The 19191-nt window shown below is 40.1% G+C and overlaps 2 protein-coding genes across 7 annotated transcripts in view; one reads left to right on the top strand and one right to left on the bottom strand.

The window, feature by feature from the left end:
• TANC1 (tetratricopeptide repeat, ankyrin repeat and coiled-coil containing 1) overlaps positions 1–19191 on the top strand; it is a 129516-nt gene that overhangs the window by 102533 nt on the left and 7792 nt on the right. For all 3 annotated transcript variants that reach the window (XM_083578475.1, XM_083578476.1, XM_083578474.1), the window contains 12 exons: positions 222–506; positions 1923–2071; positions 4778–5009; positions 5906–6072; positions 7157–7764; positions 10393–10501; positions 11043–11165; positions 11968–12204; positions 12562–12744; positions 15644–15722; positions 18217–18350; positions 18873–18996. In XM_083578475.1, coding sequence (XP_083434601.1) covers positions 222–506; positions 1923–2071; positions 4778–5009; positions 5906–6072; positions 7157–7764; positions 10393–10501; positions 11043–11165; positions 11968–12204; positions 12562–12744; positions 15644–15722; positions 18217–18350; positions 18873–18996 — 2430 coding nt within the window. The remainder of the gene's footprint in view (positions 1–221; positions 507–1922; positions 2072–4777; positions 5010–5905; positions 6073–7156; positions 7765–10392; positions 10502–11042; positions 11166–11967; positions 12205–12561; positions 12745–15643; positions 15723–18216; positions 18351–18872; positions 18997–19191) is intronic.
• The window catches only part of WDSUB1 (WD repeat, sterile alpha motif and U-box domain containing 1), a 46911-nt gene continuing 36962 nt past the window's right edge, over positions 9243–19191 (bottom strand). For 2 of the 4 annotated variants that reach the window (XR_014540455.1, XR_014540457.1), the window contains exons 13-15: positions 17547–17798; positions 15507–15706; positions 9243–12185 (exon numbers count right to left, since the gene is read on the bottom strand). The gene's annotated coding sequence lies outside the window, so the exon portion shown is untranslated. The remainder of the gene's footprint in view (positions 12186–15506; positions 15707–17546; positions 17799–19191) is intronic. The other 2 variants (XR_014540456.1, XM_083579351.1) reach the window with 2 other exon arrangements.

The following is a 19191-nucleotide window of genomic DNA, read 5'->3' as shown; positions in this document are numbered from 1 at the left end:
AAAGTTTAGAAGCTGATTTTATGAAATCAGCTGTGTGCTTCTGCTCTGATGTACTTATGATTCAAGGCTATGTTTACGGTAAATTGATTCAAGGCTTTGTTTACAATAAATTGTTCGAAAACAGATTAGTTGCATTATCTAAAGTTTGAGTGCTTTTGCCTTAAATTGATCTTTCGTTGCTTAAAATATTGTCTTCTAACAAGTTTTTTCCTTTCTCTCAGCACGTTTTGTCCCCTATAAGCCTCAAGACATTCTGCTTAAGCCACTATTGTTTGAAGTGCCAAGCATAACAACGGACTCTGTGTTTGTCGGAAGAGACTGGCTGTTTCAGGCAATAGAGGAAAAGTTGAAGAATAATAAAGAGCAGGCAGAAACCAGGGGAGCTGTTGTTGTTGGAAATGTGGGATTTGGGAAGACTGCTATTATTTCAAAGCTTGTGGCACTTAGCTGTCATGGAAGTCGCATGAGGCAGATTGCTTCCACCAGCTCTAATTCTTCTCCCAAAAGTAGGTTTAAAAACAATTTTTGTAGATCATTTTTGCTAATTCAGAAAAGTGTAAACAACACTGTATTTGCATGCATATGTGCTACACGAACTGCCAAATAAGTTGCATTAGCTTTTCTTAACATTGGTAGCACCTCTTCCCCACTCCCAAGTTGCTCTCTTGGTAGACTGTGGAAATGAGCTGCTTGGTAGCACAGTTGCTACAAGGGGCCTATTGGAGGTGTAAAGGACAGGGCCTCCTTGGTGGTAGCGCTGCCAATGTTATGGAATGAATACCCTTCAGAAGATCCATCAGACTCCTTTAGTTTTGGCGGTAAAGATGCTAAGGCATCTTTCAAAGTGCGTTAGATGTAGGGTTGAGAAGAGCACCATTTAACCCTCTATCTTGGAAAGGCTATTCTCTGCCCCCACCATTGTTGTTAATTTTGCTGTCTTACATTGTTTTGTTTGCTGATTTGCATTTTATTTTACTCTGTTGTGCATATGGTTCCAATATGTTCACCACTTTGGGACAAAGCAATCTATAAGTAAACTCTACTAGTAATTGCAGAGAACTTCATGTTTCAACAGATACTTGGTGTGTGATTAAAAATCAGCTGCATTTAAAGTTTTGGGGGTTTTTTTATTTGCTACAGGGGTAGCCAATATGGTGTCCATATGCTGCTGTAGTACAACTCCCATACCCCCTGACCATTGGTCATGGTGGCGAGCGTGGACCTGGAGGACAATGTTGGCTACCCCTGCTGAATTCTCCATGTTTATATTGACGTCAATGCTGGCAGTAAGTATGTCTTTAACTTACACAGCTTCTGTTTTTCGCCCACATACTCACACTCTGTTGCTTTGTTGCCCCACGGCTTTTCCCCCAAGTCCTCTTCCATGAGTTCCATTTTATCGCACAGGTGATGTGTGTGTGCCCATTCTCAAAATTAATAGCCTTACTGTACTGAAATTGGGAAGGAATGTGTGTTTGTGCCCTTCCAGCTCTACAGTTCTATGAGTCTATGGTGCTTTCACCCCAACCAAACCCTTTGGAGATCCTGACCTACTGTCATTCCATGCTAGCGTTTTGTTACCATAGGCCCATGAAACGAAATATAGCCTTGGGGTACATTTGGAAGGGTGTGTTTATTACTACAAAGGAATTTTAAATGTTTTTCTTCTGTTTTTGATTTGGGCATTTGCTGTTACGGCATCTCTAAATTAGCCGAGCAGATCTTCAAAGTGATGAGCATGTGCAGCTACATGGATGAAGTCATAACTGGTAACACATGCAGGCAGGCTGTGGGATTTCAAACAGTGTTTTAACTTTCCCTGGAAGACTAAACATCACCAACATTGCAGATACATAATTTATACCACAAAATGGATCACTGCTGGTTATAACTCTGTTGTCTGCTGGTCTCTTTCCTCACAGGCAGCGACCCCTGTCAAGAGATTCCTCTCAGCCAGATACCTGCTTCTGTTGCCTCGGCGGGTACCAGTACAAGCAAAACATTCAGCTGCCCCCCAGCTCAGGAACATCCGAACCAAATGGCAGAATCTGTTAGACGTCTTGCGTCAAAGGTAACACCCTAATATTTAACAGCTCTTAATCATAATCCAAATCACACACATTCTACCTGTGTATTGACCCCCCTTACAAGAATTCAGAATATTTAGAAGCACTGGGTAAGTGGCCAGGCTTCTGTGCCACTAATTTCTTTTTCTCAGCTTTTAATAAATGGTACAGTTCACTTCAGTGATCTACATATTGCCAGTGAGGAGGTACTCATTGCATCATCTGTGGTGATTTCTTTCTGTTTGCCACTTTTTATTTCCCTTTTTTATCCTGATTGCATAAGGGCAAAGATGCAGTTTTACTTGAATTTTGAGAATATTTTTTCCCCTGTCCGACTTTGGCAGATGGCGATCTCTAATTCCAAAGGAAATGTCTGCCCCCATCAGCTCGTTTATTTAACGTACCTTCCTGCAGCGCATGTATCAAGGAGGAGGAAGTGGGATCAAACATTTGATCTAGGCAGCTTACAGTGTTTTCGTCACTGATGTATCTAACGGTTATATAAGCTGGAATTACCAGCAAATTGCACTAGGGACATTCTAATGCATTTATTTTTGCAGGAAGGATTGTGAAAGAAGGAAAGCCTTGTCGAGTGTTGTAAATAGCAGAGGATTTGCTTTGGTATTGAAGTATTACTTGGTACAGTCTTTATGTAAGAACTGTCCTAATATTGTTGTCGTCATCAAAGCAGTTATTATTTTTAGAACATGATAGAATAAAGATGTATTAAGTCAACGCTAACCACTTTAAGATTATGAATCCTTACTGAATATTAAGCTGCACAGAGCTTGATGGTGCATACTTCTGCATATGCTCAGTTTGCCAAAATTAAGCCTGATGTCCCATTCATCAGTGCACTTAACTTTTACAAGAGGAGGAACATGATAGTTATCTCTCTAGTGCAATATAAAATAAAATACAGATCTGTAACTTGTCAACATTCCAGATCTAGAACTCATAGTTGGATTATACCATATAGCCAGACAGTTTGGGAATCTGCAAAAAGAAAGAAAGAAAGAAAAGGAGCAAGGTGGGACAAATTCTGGTTTGGGGTTTTTTTTTTAAATTAAAGAAATGTATTTTTAGAAGAGTAAGCAGCACTGTTGTAGCATCCTGTGTTTAACAAATGGACTTGAAACTTTCTGGTTTCGTTGCCATGTTGGCAGGAATCCTTTCTGTTGAGGCCAGTACAGTGGTACCTCAGGTTACAGACTCCGGTAACCCAGAAATATTACCTCAGGTTAAGAACTTTGCTTCAGGATGAGAACAGAAATCATGCAGCGGCGGCGCAGCAGCAGGAGGAGGCCCCATTAGCTAAAGTGGTGCTTCAGGTTAAGAACAGTTTCAGGTTAAGAACAGACCTCCAGAATGAATTAAGTTCTTAACCCGAGGTACCACTGTATAGTGTCACACTGGTCTGCCTTGGAACTGCTGGGTCTTCTAAGGTCTTTAGCATTGTGTTTGTCAAAGGACAGTCACCAGTTTTGGCCATATGCAGCAGTCTTTGCATATGGCAGTGATATAGTTATTGATGAGAGAGGGGTATATTTATGTGAATTACAGGATTTGTACATCTGTGTTTACCTATTTCCAGAATTTGTTGTTTGGTGCTGGGAGATATATTTGGGAAGGTATAATATACCTTGTAAGGATAGGGAGGTTCTCTGTAAACTATGGTTTGCATATCAGAAGCTACAAAGGGATCATACTCTCCTTTTGCTTCTCTCTCTTTCTCCAGTAGTGAATTTCTCCAATTCTTCCCTTCTCCATTTTGAAGTTTTCATTACGTCTTCACCAGTGTCAGCCCTGACTGACACAACTGAGTCTTAGCATCTCCTGAGTTTTGTGCTCTAGTACAGCTGTGAGGAGGGGACGCGGGTGGCGCTCTGGGTTAAACCACTGAGCCTCTTGGGTTTGCCGATCAGAAGGTTGGTGGTTCGAATCCCTGCGATGGGGTGAGCTCCCGTTGCTCGGTTCCAACTCCTGCCAACCTAGCAGTTCAAAAGCATGTCAAAGTGCAAGTAGATAAATAGGCGGGAAGGTAAATGGTGTTTCCGTGCACTGCTCTAGTTCGCCAGAAGTTGCTTAGTCATGCTGGCCACATGACCCGGAAGCTGTACGCCGGTTCCCTCGGCCAATAAAGCGAGATGAGCACCGCAACCCCAGAGTCGGCCACGACTGGACCTAATGGTCAGGGGTCCCTTTACCTTTACCTTACAAGTGTGAGGAACCTGGTGCCTTCCAGATGTTGTTGGACTCCCAGCTTCCATCAGCCCAGTTTGGCATGGTCATTGGTCAGGAATGATGGGAATTGCAGTCTGTCAACATTTTAAAAAAAAAAAACAATTCTTTTCTCATATATATATATATATATATATATATATATATATATATATATATTTCCACCAGCGAGCTCAAGGTGGCTTATATAGTTTCCCTCCTTCCCATCTTATCCTCACAACAACCCTGTGAGGTAGGGTAGGGTGAGAGTGAGTGACTGGCCCAAGGTCACCCAGTGATCTTCATGGAGGAGTGGGAATTCGAACCCTGGTCGCCTAGGTTCTAGTCCAACACTCTAACCACTATGCCACACAGATGTTACCCATACCTGCTCTAAATCTACAATGATTCAATAGACCCCATTATTTTTACTCATGTAACTGGAAACATCTACTATAAATACTAAACATTTCTTTTTCTTTTTCAAAAAGGTTGTTGCCTATCACTACTGTCAAGCTGACAACACTTATACATGCCTTGTCCCAGAATTTGTGCATAGCATCGCTGCTCTTCTTTGCCGGTCTCATCAGTTAACAGCATACAGAGAACTTTTGATAAGGGAACCACATCTACAAAGTATGCTTAGCCTTAGGTCCTGCGTTCAAGATCCAGTAGCAGCATTCAGAAGAGGAGTGCTGGAACCACTTGCAAATCTTAGGAAAGGTAGGCCAAAAATAAAATTTCTCTACAGTGACTTCAATTACAAGACAAGGTCTGTGTTTTAGATGTGCCTAGCAGAAGTTAGCTTGCAGACCAGGGTGTGTTTTGCCGTTTTGTTTTAAAATAAGGTATCAGAGCCATCCAAGAAAATAAAATATTGCAAACTAGTGTTAATCCAACTGTATTTTATATGTATGATGAAAAACACACTTGGAAAAAGCTAAGATATTGAAGTAGTTTCCTTAAATAAATAATGAACTGCTCCATTTTTAAAAAAAATAAAATAAAAATTATTAGGTTATAATCGTACACATTTACTGATATACTTACAAGTCATCTGTAGTGCATTCTATAATACGATATATTAATTATTCATGAAGCAATGTGAATCCATTTGCAAAAATGGAACTTTTAATGGAAGCTGTGATGGCAAATGTTGTTTGCTCAGTAACAACATAAACAGCTCTACACAAGCTGTGACTTCAGCAGTGTAGCATCTATTTAGAAATAATGAACTGCAGTTGCTATCCATGCATTTCAGAATACTTATTAGGTGAAACTAGACATTTGGTAGCAATTATGGGTCTGGAAACCTGGACTTAAACCTTCCCGCTGCATAATTTTTTACACAATCAGATAGTTCACTATTTTCCTGCTTTTGTTGTTAGTCTTCATTATTATCCTTATTTTTCTTAGGATAATACAGGGGTCATTATTAATACCATTATTAGCAATATTGCATTTAGTCATCTTTTCACAAAAAGTTATCCAAAGCAAATTACAAAGTGAAAGGTTATGTTTATCTATTCAATTCCTGTAAACCACTTTATAAATTCAGAGTTGGGCTGTGTGTATGTGTAATGTATACTTCATTGGTATTTCATCGTCTTGCCTTTCAGAACAGAAAATTCCAGAAGAGGAATATATCATTTTGATAGATGGCCTAAATGAGGCTGAATTTCATAAACCTGATTATGGGGACACGGTTTCTTCATTCATCACAAATATTATTTCTAAATTTCCTCCCTGGCTAAAACTGATTGTGACTGTAAGAACGAACTTCCAGGTAATGTTTTGAAAACGTATAGCTTCAAACGTTGTTCTGAAATAATGCTGCATTGAGGAGAAAGAGTCTCAAGGAGTTGTTTATGCTTTAATTTTAATTGGAAAAAATAGTCTGGAGAATCTGCTGTGGCTTAGACAGGCGCAGGGGTACCAACCTGAATAAAACATTTTTGTTGGGGTGGGGGCAGGTAAGTAGTAGTAATCTGAGGCTCCTCTGAAGACCTGCGGCAGCTCTACTATATGTGTGGTGTAAAAGTGCACAGCCGCAACAGCAAACTCTTTTAAACCACTGTCAGCCAACACAACTTGGTGTCAAGATCCATCAGGCCCAGACTGGAGGCAGCATTTCAGTCTCTACACTACTTCCCAGCTCTGGCAAAAGGAGGGAACAAAACAGAGAGTATCCAGAGCAGTTCATCTTATGCTCTTTGTCCCCTATAAAAGCCGCCAGGTCAGACTTATTTACTTGTGTGAATAACAAAAGGGCTCTGCTGCTATTTCCCTGTTTGTCCTGCCCCTCTCTTTTTTAATCTGTGGGTGGCCGGACACTTGACCAACATTTTAGAAAACGTTTTTGCCGCGTCTGGACGAATTCAGTGATGACCGTAAAGTCCTTCTAAGTGAAAGTCTATTACTTCAGAGCACAGGGAGGGGACTGTATGGTTGAATGTTGCATATTACAAATATTATCTGCACATAGAAAACCAGATGTCAGGGAGGAAAGCTCTAGGCTAGCTTTTCCCCTCCTGGTGTACTAATTTTATATGTAGAGGGGATTTGTTCTACACACACACACACACACACACACACACACACGAGAAGCATTCAGCCGGGCAATTCCACCCCTTACCCCAGGTTATAATCTGAAACAAAACTCTCCAGAAGCAGTTTTACTACCTTTATCTAGACCAAATAGTTACGTTGTTCATTCTGTAAATACCTATCTATACCAAGGTTTCATTCATGCTGGCTCTTAGTCCAGCTTGATCCACCTTTAATATGATGTTCCTGCAAACTCAAATTTCATCTGTACACCTATGGCATTTGTACTGTAAAGTGCTTCTCTCTGTTCTTTTATAATACAGGAAATAATCAGCTCATATCCTTTCTTTACAATCTCCCTGGATGATTTCCCTGAAAATAAAGAAATACAGGCTGATCTGAATGCGTACATTCAGTACAGGATCGGTGCCAGCCAGGATATTGTAAACAATATATCTCTGAATGGAAAAGCTGATGCAGCTATAATTGGGAAAGTGAGCAACCATCTGATCATGAGGAGCATGGGATCCTATCTCTACTTGAAACTGACCCTGGATCTCTTTCAGAAGGGTCACCTAGTGATCAAAAGTGCAAGCTACAAGGTAGTTCCGGTCTCGCTCTCTGAGCTCTATTTGCTTCAGTGCAACATGAAGTTCATGACGAACTCATCATTTGAAAGGGCTCTGCCGGTGCTGAATGTGGCTCTAGCATCACTTCACCCAATGACAGATGACCAGATTTTCCAGGCCATCAATGCTGGCCAGATATATGGTGAACAGGACTGGGAAGAGTTCCATCAGAGGATGGAGTCCCTTTCAGGCTTTTTGATAAAAAGACGAGACAAAACACGAATGTTCTGCCATCCATCCTTCAGGGAGTGGCTGGTCTGGAGAGCAGAGGGTGAAAACACGGACTTCTTGTGTGAACCAAGGTAAATGGAAGCTGTATATATTATATTGTGGGTGCTAATAATTGCTGATGGTTTTTGTTTCTTTTATTGTGCTACATGAGGAAGATGGTACTGATACCGGACATGTCATTGCTAAGGGAAAAATGCTGTTAGAGCCAAGGTTTTTCATTTTGTTTAGCACTGAAGCATAAATTTTACAATAAAATCAGAAATGAGACTGCATATCTAAAAAGCGGAATTTACTACTTTCAGTAACATTTGGGCTAAGCATTTCATTACTTTGGTAGGAGAGTACACTATGGAGGAATGTGACTTTTTATTTATCTGCTATGAAGCTTCTTTATAATTCTGCAGGCGCAACCTTACGAATTAACTATCCAGCCCTGGAAACTCTTTACATTCTTATTCCTCCCTATTTGACAACAAATCCTTCTCAGGCTTATAGAGATTATGGGCACTGTTAGAGACATGATAACGTGGTAGGTGGAACCCATAGGGAATCTATTATGTTCTTAAATTTCAGATTGTTTGTTCAACAGTAACTTGTGTCTTTTATCCTGCCCCACTAATCATTTGGGAATCCTATAAGTAGAAATGGGAGTGGCCCTATAATGGGATTATTGCTGTTTACACTGACATTCATATAATTTAAGAAGAGATTCAGCATCTGAGGCTTAAGGAATCATGCAGTTTGACATTCTAAAATTAGAACCAGTTCAAAATTTAATCAAGGGAGAGGAATACGTTGGCTGCTGGAAACATGCTTTCATCAGCTGTAGTGCTTGGCTATTGTGCTAGGCTAAGATGTCAACTGCATGCAGGAGCTGGTTAAAACCAGTGGAGTATGGGAAGAATGAGATCCAGTTTTAGGGGGGACCACTAATGGAAAACCAGTCAGCTAGAGAATAATTTGACTGATTTGATGCACTCAGTGGGTCTTTGGACCTTTGTAGTCTGACTGACACAACACACTTGAGCAACTTTTGAAACACAGGCTGGTTTCAAGAGCAATTTGTAATGTGGCTTGGGGAGGTGGTTATTGGTCAATGGAAAACCGTGAAAGTTTCGTTGAGTGGATGAAAGCACTTAACAGGCTTTTTATGTGGTTGTTCTTCATTGAGTGTCATCACACTTAGTTGTTCATTTTGTATTGTTTTTACACATGTCAACAGTTTTTTTTTGTACTGTATTTAAAACTATTTTAGATGTTTTCATTCTATGCCTGTAAGCCACCAAGATACATGTACATCCACTAATTTACTGGGTTGGATTCAACATCACACACTTTTACCCAAAAATAAAAATGGCTTTATTGCATTTTTAATGCATATGTTTTTAAATATCTGTAAGCAATTGTGTATTTTATGGATTTGTAAATCGCTTTGAGCCTATTTTATTTTTTTGTAGAAAGTGGTAAATAATAAAAAGCTCTTCAATGTTGCGGTAAGGTTCAACTCGTGTAATAATATCCCTGTTGAAAGAACCAAAGATACATAATAGTTGTGCTGGGTAGATTTATTTTGGCTACCTACAATTATATCATGTAATTTTTACTATTAATAATTTCTCCAGTGCTCTTTAGTGTACAAAGTATTATAACGTGCACTGTTTTTAATTTACACTTTCAAACATGCAGAAAAACATAGTACAGTGGTACCTCGGGTTAAGAACTTAATTCGTTCCAGAGGTCCGTTCTTAACCTGAGGTACCACTTTAGCTAATGGGGCCTCCTGCTTCCACCACGCTGCCACCACCCAATTTCTGTTCTCATCCTGAAGCAAAGTTCTTAACCCAAGGTACTCTTTCTGGGTTAGTGGAGTCTGTAACCTGAAGTGTCTGTAACCTGAAGCATCTGTAACCCGAGGTACCACTATACATTAAAAAGCATTAGAAGCCGACCTTTTTTCTAGTTACTGTGATAACATAAGATAATTATTTTATACAGTGGTACTTCAGTGCTTCAGGTTACAGACTCCACTAACTCAGAAATAGTACCTCGGGTTAAGAACTTTGCTTCAGGATGAGAACAGAAATTGCACGGCGGCAGCGGGAGGCCCCATTAGCTAAAGTGGTACTTCAGGTTAAGAACAGTTTCAGGTTAAGAACGGATCTCCAGAACGAATTAAGTTCTTAACCTGAGGTACCACTGTATTTGTTTGTGATGGTGATGCGTTCATTATTGACTTTAAAAGAAATGGGAAGACTGCTGTACAGAAAAAGAAGCATCTGAACACATTATTTGCCCACTGTTTCAGAATAACGTACGGAAGTGTCACTGTGGTTTTGCAAAATCTTGCACTCTTACCATATAAATCACCACCCGTACTCCATTATAATGAAAACCAGAAACTCTGTGTCTGTGACCTTGGTTGACCTTACCAGACACTAGTTTACATTTCTCATGACTTGGTTTGATTTAAACATAATAGGAACAGCACACACTTTTCCACAAAAAGGATTGGTCATGTCTGAGAATGAGATATTGCAAATATCTTCTGTCTTCCTTAGTTCAACATATTTTGATATTTAGATTTTGGGGCAAGAGAATGAAATCTGTCACGTTAGGTATTCAGAGGACAAAAAGGTGACATAACATTGATTAGTACAGTTTTAAATCCTCTCTGTGTGGCTTTCTGCTTCTTTGATTAGGAATGGGCATGCACTCCTGGCTTTCATGTTCTCAAGGCAGGAAGGAAAGCTTAACCGTCAGCAAACAATGGAGCTTGGGCATCACATTCTGAAAGCACATATATTCAAGGTAAAACCTTTATTTTATTTTGCCTTCTGGTATGTGTTCAGTTTGTCTCTTTTTGTGCCATAATATCATTATGTCCTCTTGTTTTTGTCCCCATCCAGAAACTTTAGAAAATGGAAAGTTAAACTTTGCTTTGGAAAACGTTCACAATGTGCATAAATGTTATTTTCACAGCAGTTATTAATATCTTGTTTTAAAGCTTTTTAAGTAACCCAGAACTAATCTCCTGTCACATGACACTGTATTTAGAGTTTAATACCTAGCCACTCTCAAAATGTTCATTGCCCAGTAGGTAGAACTATGTATGGAGGAAGGCTGCACACTTTCCTAGTATTTTTGAGCTGCTGCAGGAAGTTTGTAAGGGACATTTCAAATCTTGGGCAGATGTAAATACACAGCTAAAGTATTTCTATGCAAGCAAAGGTCTGAGGATTTTAATTTTCGAAGAAAAAAGCTATCACAATTTTCAGTGTGCAAATAGTAATATTATTTTGAAAATCTGTTTGCTTCCTCTTTTTTCATCTCTAGTTGTTGTATCTTCTAGGGGCTCAGCAAAAAGACTGGAATTTCTTCCAGCCACCTTCAAGCCTTGTGGATTGGCTATAGCACTGATGGTTTGTCAGCAGCTCTTGCATCCTTGAGAAATCTTTATACACCCAATGTAAAGGTAAGAAAACTAAGTATCAGCTATACTTCACTTTTTCACTGTGGTAGTTCTAAACCTAAGAGAAAGCAGTTCCACACTGTTACAGGCTGTGGGCAAGTGGGGTTTTATATGCTGGCATCAGGAACTAACTTTTCTCTAAGGACAACAGCATGTCAGTTCCATAACAAGGAAGAAAGGAAAAACAGGAGGCTTGACAGTGGCAAGAATGTGTTCAAACAGGGAAATGCTCACTCTCTTTGAATCTCTGTGTTCTTTCTCTGCTTTGAAAACTTGTCCAGTCAAGATTAGCCAAAAGCGCTTTATAGCCATTGAATGTAAGGACTGAAACTAGCCAATAACATTCATAAGAAGAGGAGTTTGGATTTGATATCCCGCTTTATCACTACCCGAAGGAATCTCAAAGCGATTTATAAAGCTCATGTCGATTCATGGTGCTGTTAAACTGATCAAAGTTAAAGTCCCCAAACTTTCAAAATTCAATAGTCAATCTCTGCCACTGTCTCTAAGAAAATCCCAAAACATTTGTTAAGAGTGATTTAAAGAGGGCTGTTGGTATCAGCAAGGGGAGATGCAAATGATTAGTTTTTAAGTCTCTCTTTAATGTGTGAATAGCCACATGTATTCTCTGTACAGAGCAAGTATTCATAATTTAGAATGGAGCAAACAGTTTTTTCTATGTAAATTAAGAAACAATCTGACAACATCCATACAATCTTGTTACATAATGGAGATGCAAACTGATCCTGTTTCAGTCTCTAAACAAGAAGGTGAGTTATATTTCCTTTCTTTTAAATCCCTGTAGGTGAGTCGTCTGCTGATTTTGGGTGGTGCAAATGTAAACTACAGGACAGAAGTTCTCAACAACGCTCCAATATTGTGTGTTCAATCTCATCTTGATCATGAAGAAGTGGTCCTCCTTCTGCTCGAATTTGGTGCCACCATTGATGGTGCGTCTGAGAATGGGATGACCCCACTTTGCTGTGCAGCAGCTGCAGGCCACATGCATATAGTTTCACTACTCTGCAAGAAAGGAGCAAAGGTAAGCTTGACAACAGACTCAGTATGGAGCATTTGCGTGCTATAGAGCTGTACAGAAGGATCCAAATAAAGGCTATCGCCTTTCTCTGTGAGGATGCAGCTCAGATACTGAAGCGTGTCCTGGATCAGTAATACTCTAGAACACATTACTAAAATACATTACCTAGGTTTAGTTAAAAAACAAACAAACCAGAATCTGCTTTGATTTTAGGTAATACATAGTTATGCAGAATCACACTAAGTATCACCAAATTATATATAGTAATCTGCCAATTTGGTACTTTGTAAAAAGCTTTGGTGTAACAGCCTGCTTATCATGAATGATATTCTTTTTCTCTCCTTGCGCTTCCCCTTTTAGATCAATCACTTGGATAAAAAGGGACAGTGTGCTTTGGTTCATAGTGCCCTAAGGGGCCATTCTGATATTCTTGAATATCTGCTGAACATGGATTGGAGCACTTCCCAGCAGCAGAATTCACTGACAAAGCGACAGGCACTTCAGCAGGCTCTGACAGCATCTTCAAGCATGGGACATTGTCAGGTAGCTTGCTCCACCTCTCTCCTTGAAAGTGTTTAGAATAATTCAATGGTTTCTGCACTGCTATTCCTCAGGGGATATTAAAAAGGTCTACATTTTAAGTGATGGCCTTTTAAACTGTGTGGTGGTGGTGATACTGCTTTTATTTGTTATCATACTGTGTATTTTTGTGTTTTTATATTGTAAACCGCCCTGTGATCTTCGGATGAAATTTAATTAATAAATAACAAAGTCTGTCAGGCTACTACAAGCCCATTTAACATGAGGCAAGTATATGAATAAAGATCAAATTTCACTGCCATCAGGCAGTACTTTTCAAACAAATGAGACATCATGTATTTTTCCCAAAGAGCTGGGAATAGCTGTATCATGCCACTCAGGAAAATGTCACTTTTATTGGGAAATCAGACAAAATAGCTACCCCCTTACACTATAATACACAAATTATGTGGCACTTGCCATATAATCCAACAGTGCTTTTTTTTTTAAGCTGGAGAGCGCTGGAGTTCAGTACCAACACCTCAGAGGTGGGTGCCATTGTGGGCTGGCACTCACACCACCCACTTATAGCCTTCAGATACTTCTGAGAAGCCCAAAGTGAACATTTCAAGTCAAAATGGAAGTGTGTGCGAGTCTACACTTTTCTCCGATCTATGACTCCACTTAGCTCCTGGCCATGATACAGGGTGGGGCCAGTCCATAATTCCTTTTCTTCAATCCATCTTTCATGTAGTGGCAACGGGCTTTAAGCTTTCCAGCCAGGCCTCTACCGTTGCACGTGTGCATGTTTGAGTGAGGGCCCTTCTGAGATGCCCATGCCATCCGCCTGAATCTTAAGAGAACGAGGGAGGCGGGGGCACATTTATTTGACCTGCACCAGAACCAGTGGCGACCCCCAAACCAGCTGGGAGACAGCTTGCTGTAGTTTTTAGCACCCCTGCAGGTGGTGATCACGGCTGTTGTCAAACCGGCTGCACCAAGTCACCCAGCGAATTAACTGTAACAATTTCATCGTGAATTCCGGCACCATTTTTTCTTGAAAAAAACACCGCTTCCCAATCTCTCTTTCCTTTGTTGCTACTAAAAAGATTACTTGTAAGGGGTTAGGAGTTGAATGGTCCCAACTTGCTTGGTGGTGTTTTGCGCTCCATGTACTTGAGACAAGATGATACTGTAAGCTTTAGCATACTCTGTACTTGTGCCAAGTGCAGCTCTGTTTAAGATGAAAAATGCTAGTAGGATTTCTGTCTCCACAATGTGGCTATAAAGGATTATATGGCCATAATAGAATACAAGAAGATGGTTTATTCCTTGAAACCACATTTGTACTGTTTTCCATCTGCCTCACAAGACTGCAGCAGCTCTCTTAATGTATTTATTGTTTATGCAATTAATCTTGGCATGCAAACATTAGCCTCCATTATGTTTTACTGCCATTTTTGAAGCGGTTTGGGGGGGGAGTTAAATTCTGCACTATATACTAGTATGAAGGCAGATAGGGATTCCTGTATAAATGGAATATTCCCCCCTTTTTACAATTCAACATTTTAAACATTGCCTCTGTTTTTCTTCATAGAAATGGAGTATGGAAGAAGTATGCATTCATGTTCCTCAGCTTCAGTTGAAACATTAGAAATGTTTACTGGGCATAGATAAAGAAACAATTCTGAGAAGATTCATATGAATTGCCTTGCTTTGTTTGCTTGTACTTTCCTTGATTTACCCAACCACATTTGGGTCTTGTAACGGCTTGTTAAAATAATTTGCGACAAAAAAATTGAAACCGACAGAAACACATTCTTACTCATTTAATCTCTTGTCTTGAGTGAGACAGAAAATTAATTTGTATCCAAAATAGTCTAGTAGTATTGATGCATTCAAGATGGTATCAGTACCTCGAAAAAAAGATTGAATCTTTAGGCATCGAGCTGGAGCCCCTGTACAATTCTAATGAGCAATACATTTTCCATAATATCCTAACTAGACTAAAGGATGTCGAGAGGCAAAATATTATGGCAGCTGTAAACAAAATTTGTTCGCCCATATTCTATGATTTAAATATCTTAGATAGCAGAGCCAATTACGTCACCAAATTAATAATTCCAGCCCAACGTAGGGCTTTTATGCTGGCCCGTTTGAATGTTTTTCCCTCAGCATTTGTCAGGGGAAGATATCAAAACATCCCTAGAAACAAGAGATTCTGCAGATGTTTTATGAATGTCCCGGACACGGTAGAGCACATTCTCTTTCAGTGCCCATTGTACAGTACGCTCCGTCAACGCGTGCTGTCCCCTCTTTTGGGTGGTCTGGAGCCCCAACAAGGTGAATGTGTGGGATTCTGCCTATCCGACGTTGACCAAAGGGTAACGGCGGGGGTAGCCGAGTTTTTGGTAGCAGTCCTCCAAGGAGCAGGTTAACAAGGAAAACCACTGATTTTATATGTATATAAATATATATGTATGTAGCCAACTGCTGCCTTTCTGTATATATCTCAAGGCTTTTATATGTTACTTTTTCTTTTATCGTTTTATTTGTATAATGCCTAATAAAGGTTTGAATAAGTAAGTAAGATGCATTCAGAAGATGTGCAAATATACAAGCATTTAGTTATAGTTTGCCATTCCATGGAACCTGTATATTTCCTTGTTAGATCATTGAAGAGAAACTGACTTGTACATAACAAAGTGTCTCTCCTATGCCAACTTGTGCTGTTACCTTAAATGCATACAGTTTGACATACCATAAATTTCTTAGCTGAAACTTACTGTGTTTACGAATGTATTGTGCACCACCAACAGAGTGCTAAGGCAAATCAAGTCCATAATTATGTAATTGCTTGTTCTTCCTTGATGGGTTTCTTTTTTAAAATGGTAGCTGATTGATATTTTCCTCCTCTTTGTAGGTGATTCATTTTCTGATGCAGATTGAAAAGGAGCCTAAAATTGACATCAATGAAACAGACACACTGTGGGGAGAAACAGGTATGTGTGTATGAGAGAGAGAACTTTTGGTACTCATCAGAAGGGGGTTTCTCAGGGGCCACAAGGACATCACCAAGTGGGGTATCTTTATGCTCCTCTTCTTTGGAGGCAGAAATAAAGCCATTTTCAGAGGCTTCTGTATTATCCCTCCCCTTCTGTGACAGTTTACCCTTCTGGCCAAAGCATACAAGAGGTTACAATGAGCTGCACTGGGAAGAGGAGGGAGAAGTGACACGCAAAGACGACCCTTTGTGCAACATTAGATGCCACCCTTTGTCTCTGATGCATTAATACAGAGTAGACTCCTTTGCATTTTCTCCTTTTGTTGCGCTCTTGCCTTACTCTATCTCTGTACATTCTCTGGTTGTTCTTGTTGGCATATTCCTGTTTTCCCCTCTTGTACTTATAATGCTAGTAGTCCCCTTGTTCTGTGGATTGTTCATGCCTAGCTACACATTTGAGCTGCCATTTCCTTCTGGCAGTTTGGACAGAATGCTTTCCCTCTCAACAGTGGCATTTTGAGTGCAGAGATTGCTAGCTGAGGGTTGCACTGAGATCACAATGCCTATAGTTAAGCAGAGCTGCTTAGGATGAATTGTCACGTTGTCAAAAATGGTCTACAAGTCCTGAAAATTTGATAAATTCAGATTTGTGCCTTGCAATCTGGGGACAGATTTTTCAGAAAGCAGCTCTCTGTTTCCCCTCCCCCTTTACATTTTTAATCATAGACCAGGATTGGAAAGGGACTGCCATTTAGTGGTGCAGCAGATGCTTTGCATGCAAAAACATTCCGTATTCAATCCCCGGGGAAGACTCCTTTCTGAAAACCAGAGAGTCCCTGTCAGTCAGTGCAGACAATATGGAGCTAAGAGTCCGTAGAAGGCAGTTTCCTATATTCCTAAACTGTGTGTTTTGGATTTACAGAAATCCTTCACACAGATGTCAGTGCACAAAAGACAAAGTGCCTATGGCACAGAATCACATTAAAAGTATCACCTTGTACACAGCAAAATGTATTAGCCACCTTAACATTGTTACACATTTCCAACCATTGTTTGCCCTGTTTTCCAAAATTTCTCTTCCCCTGTTAGCACTTTCCTCAACATCTTTGACAATAGACCGAAGATCTGCCAAAGATCATATTAGTTTTCCTATAGGGTAGTAGGCCGGCCTCATATTTTCCATTTTCCATTAGTAGTTTTGCTGTTCATTTAGTGTTTCCCCCCTTTGCTTTTTAAAGTTAGAAGCGGGGGCAAGCTATTGTTGGGTACATTAGACATATCAGAGATGGGCCTTTTCGGAATGGTCTGCATTCCTTAACACGGCTTTCCTGAGGATCTTGTTTGTTTAAGCCCACTGCAGGCTATTCTTCAGTCCTGCTTATTTCCGAATATGGTATACTTGAGACACGCTGGCTTTTTGTATCTTAAGTGACCCCAGGAGCTGTGGGTGATAGTGAGATAAGGCACAGGGCTGTTTTTTGTTTTTATAACACAGCTATAACCTTCGTATTATATTCTCAGCAGTTATAGAAAATCTGTTTAAAAACAAAAACAAAACTGTCCGCTTGTTTGGGTCTACATGCTCAACCTAATCCTTAAATTAATGGTGCTACCTTGTGTGTCAGTTGCCATTAAACAAAAATCTTATTTCCTGTGGACCAGCAGATGACTGTCTTTGCTGCCAGGGTTACAGTGAAACGAAGAGATTAGAATTGTAGAATCATAGAATTGTAGAGTTGGAAATGACCCCAAGGGCCATCTAGTTCAACACCCTGCAGTGCAAAAATCCAAACTAAAGCATCCATGACAGATTGTGACCTACATTATTTTTTAAACAGTTGTGAGAGTAGAGAATAAATTATCCAACCACTGCTGTAACTAGCATTGCAGGTTGCAGTTAGGGGGATTTTTGCATATTGCAGCCTTTCCCAGGGATTGGGAACCTCGGGCCCAGGGGTCAGACATAGTCTTCTGGGACTCTATTCCTGGCTCTTGAGACTCCCAGTGACCCTGCTTCGTGCTCTCAAGGGTTTGTCTGGCTGGAATGCTTGAACTGATCTTGCTTCTTGTTTGCCTAGGTGGATAATAGAGAGGAAGTGGGTGGGTTGGTGTATGCACAAAGTAGCCTACTGCACAAGGGTAAAATTTGCATTCATTGCTCTGGCATGTGGCCCTGGGCGGTGGCAAAAAAAGGATGCTCGATGGTCCTTTGGTCTGATTCAAGAGAGCTATTCTTACATTCTTAAAAGGACGTCTTGCCATTCTTGAGCTGTAGGAAAATTTTGAGTATCCAGTACCATGTCATTTTAATGAATGTTAGTATCTGGGAATACAAGGGGGGGGGGTTGTACAAGAGGAAACATTTATTGGTTGTTGGACTAACTGCTGATAACTCTCGGGAGGAATGCATAGAATGCTTTTAGCTTAATGTCTTCTCTCAAACTTGTTTTCTCTTTAAATCTGATAAACTAAAACCTTTTATTTCTTTTTAGCTTTGACTGCTGCTGCTGGGAGAGGAAAGCTGGAAGCATGTGAACTATTACTTCAACATGGTGCTCTAGTAATGAGAACTAATCGGAGAGGGATCCCTCCCCTTTTTTGTGCTGTGCGTCAGGGACATTGGCAGGTAGGATGAAACGTTATGATTAAAATGGCCAGTTTCAGCTTAATTTGTTAAATGAAGGACACTTCTCTAACCTGCAGGCCTCCAGATGTTGTGGGATTCCAAGTCCCGTAAGACCCAGACAGCATGGCTGATAGGGATAGCATTCCCAACGACAACTAAAAGACCACATGCTCGCCATCTCTGCTTTAGATGGCAACAGTTTTTGAACTGTTTTGAAAAGGCTATTAATCCCTAGGGCATTTGATTATGAAATCAGTGGCCTGTGAGGAGTCTTGTTGATCAAATAAAGATGCGGTACTGACTTGAGTGCTGCTCTGTTAAAGCCACACAGATGAATCTAAAGAACAAAGAAGCTATGTGTTTTATGCTCCACAAGCATTCTCCTGCAGTTATTGGGACTCTGGTATGGAGTATGGTCGAAGTGTGAATTGCTCTTATAAGGATCAGGTTACATATTGCCATTATTTATTCTAAGGTTGTGACTTTACAGTACTGTGATAGGAATATACTCACTTTTTTCAGATTGCAAAACTTCTGCTGGAAAAGGGAGCTGATATAAATTTAAGTGACAAGCAAGGCAGGACACCACTCATGGTAGCTTCTTGTGAAGGACACCTAAGCACTGTTGAATTTCTCATCTCCAAAGGTAACGAACGCGCTGTTCAAGAATTTTTTCTTTTAATTTGCCCTATTCACTTTTCATGCCTTTTAAGATAGATGAGCGAGCCTGACAGCTCAACATTGAAAGTGTCTTGATGCAAGTTTTATGAGTTAATGCTGAAATTACATCATCTCAATAGTATTGAAGAGAAAGTTCAATAATTTTTCACTGTGTTTAATT

The sequence above is a fragment of the Podarcis filfolensis genome (assembly GCF_964270895.1).
Source record: "Podarcis filfolensis genome assembly, chromosome: 1".
Taxonomy (NCBI): domain Eukaryota; kingdom Metazoa; phylum Chordata; class Lepidosauria; order Squamata; family Lacertidae; genus Podarcis; species Podarcis filfolensis.
This window is presented reverse-complemented; position numbering and strand designations above follow the sequence as displayed.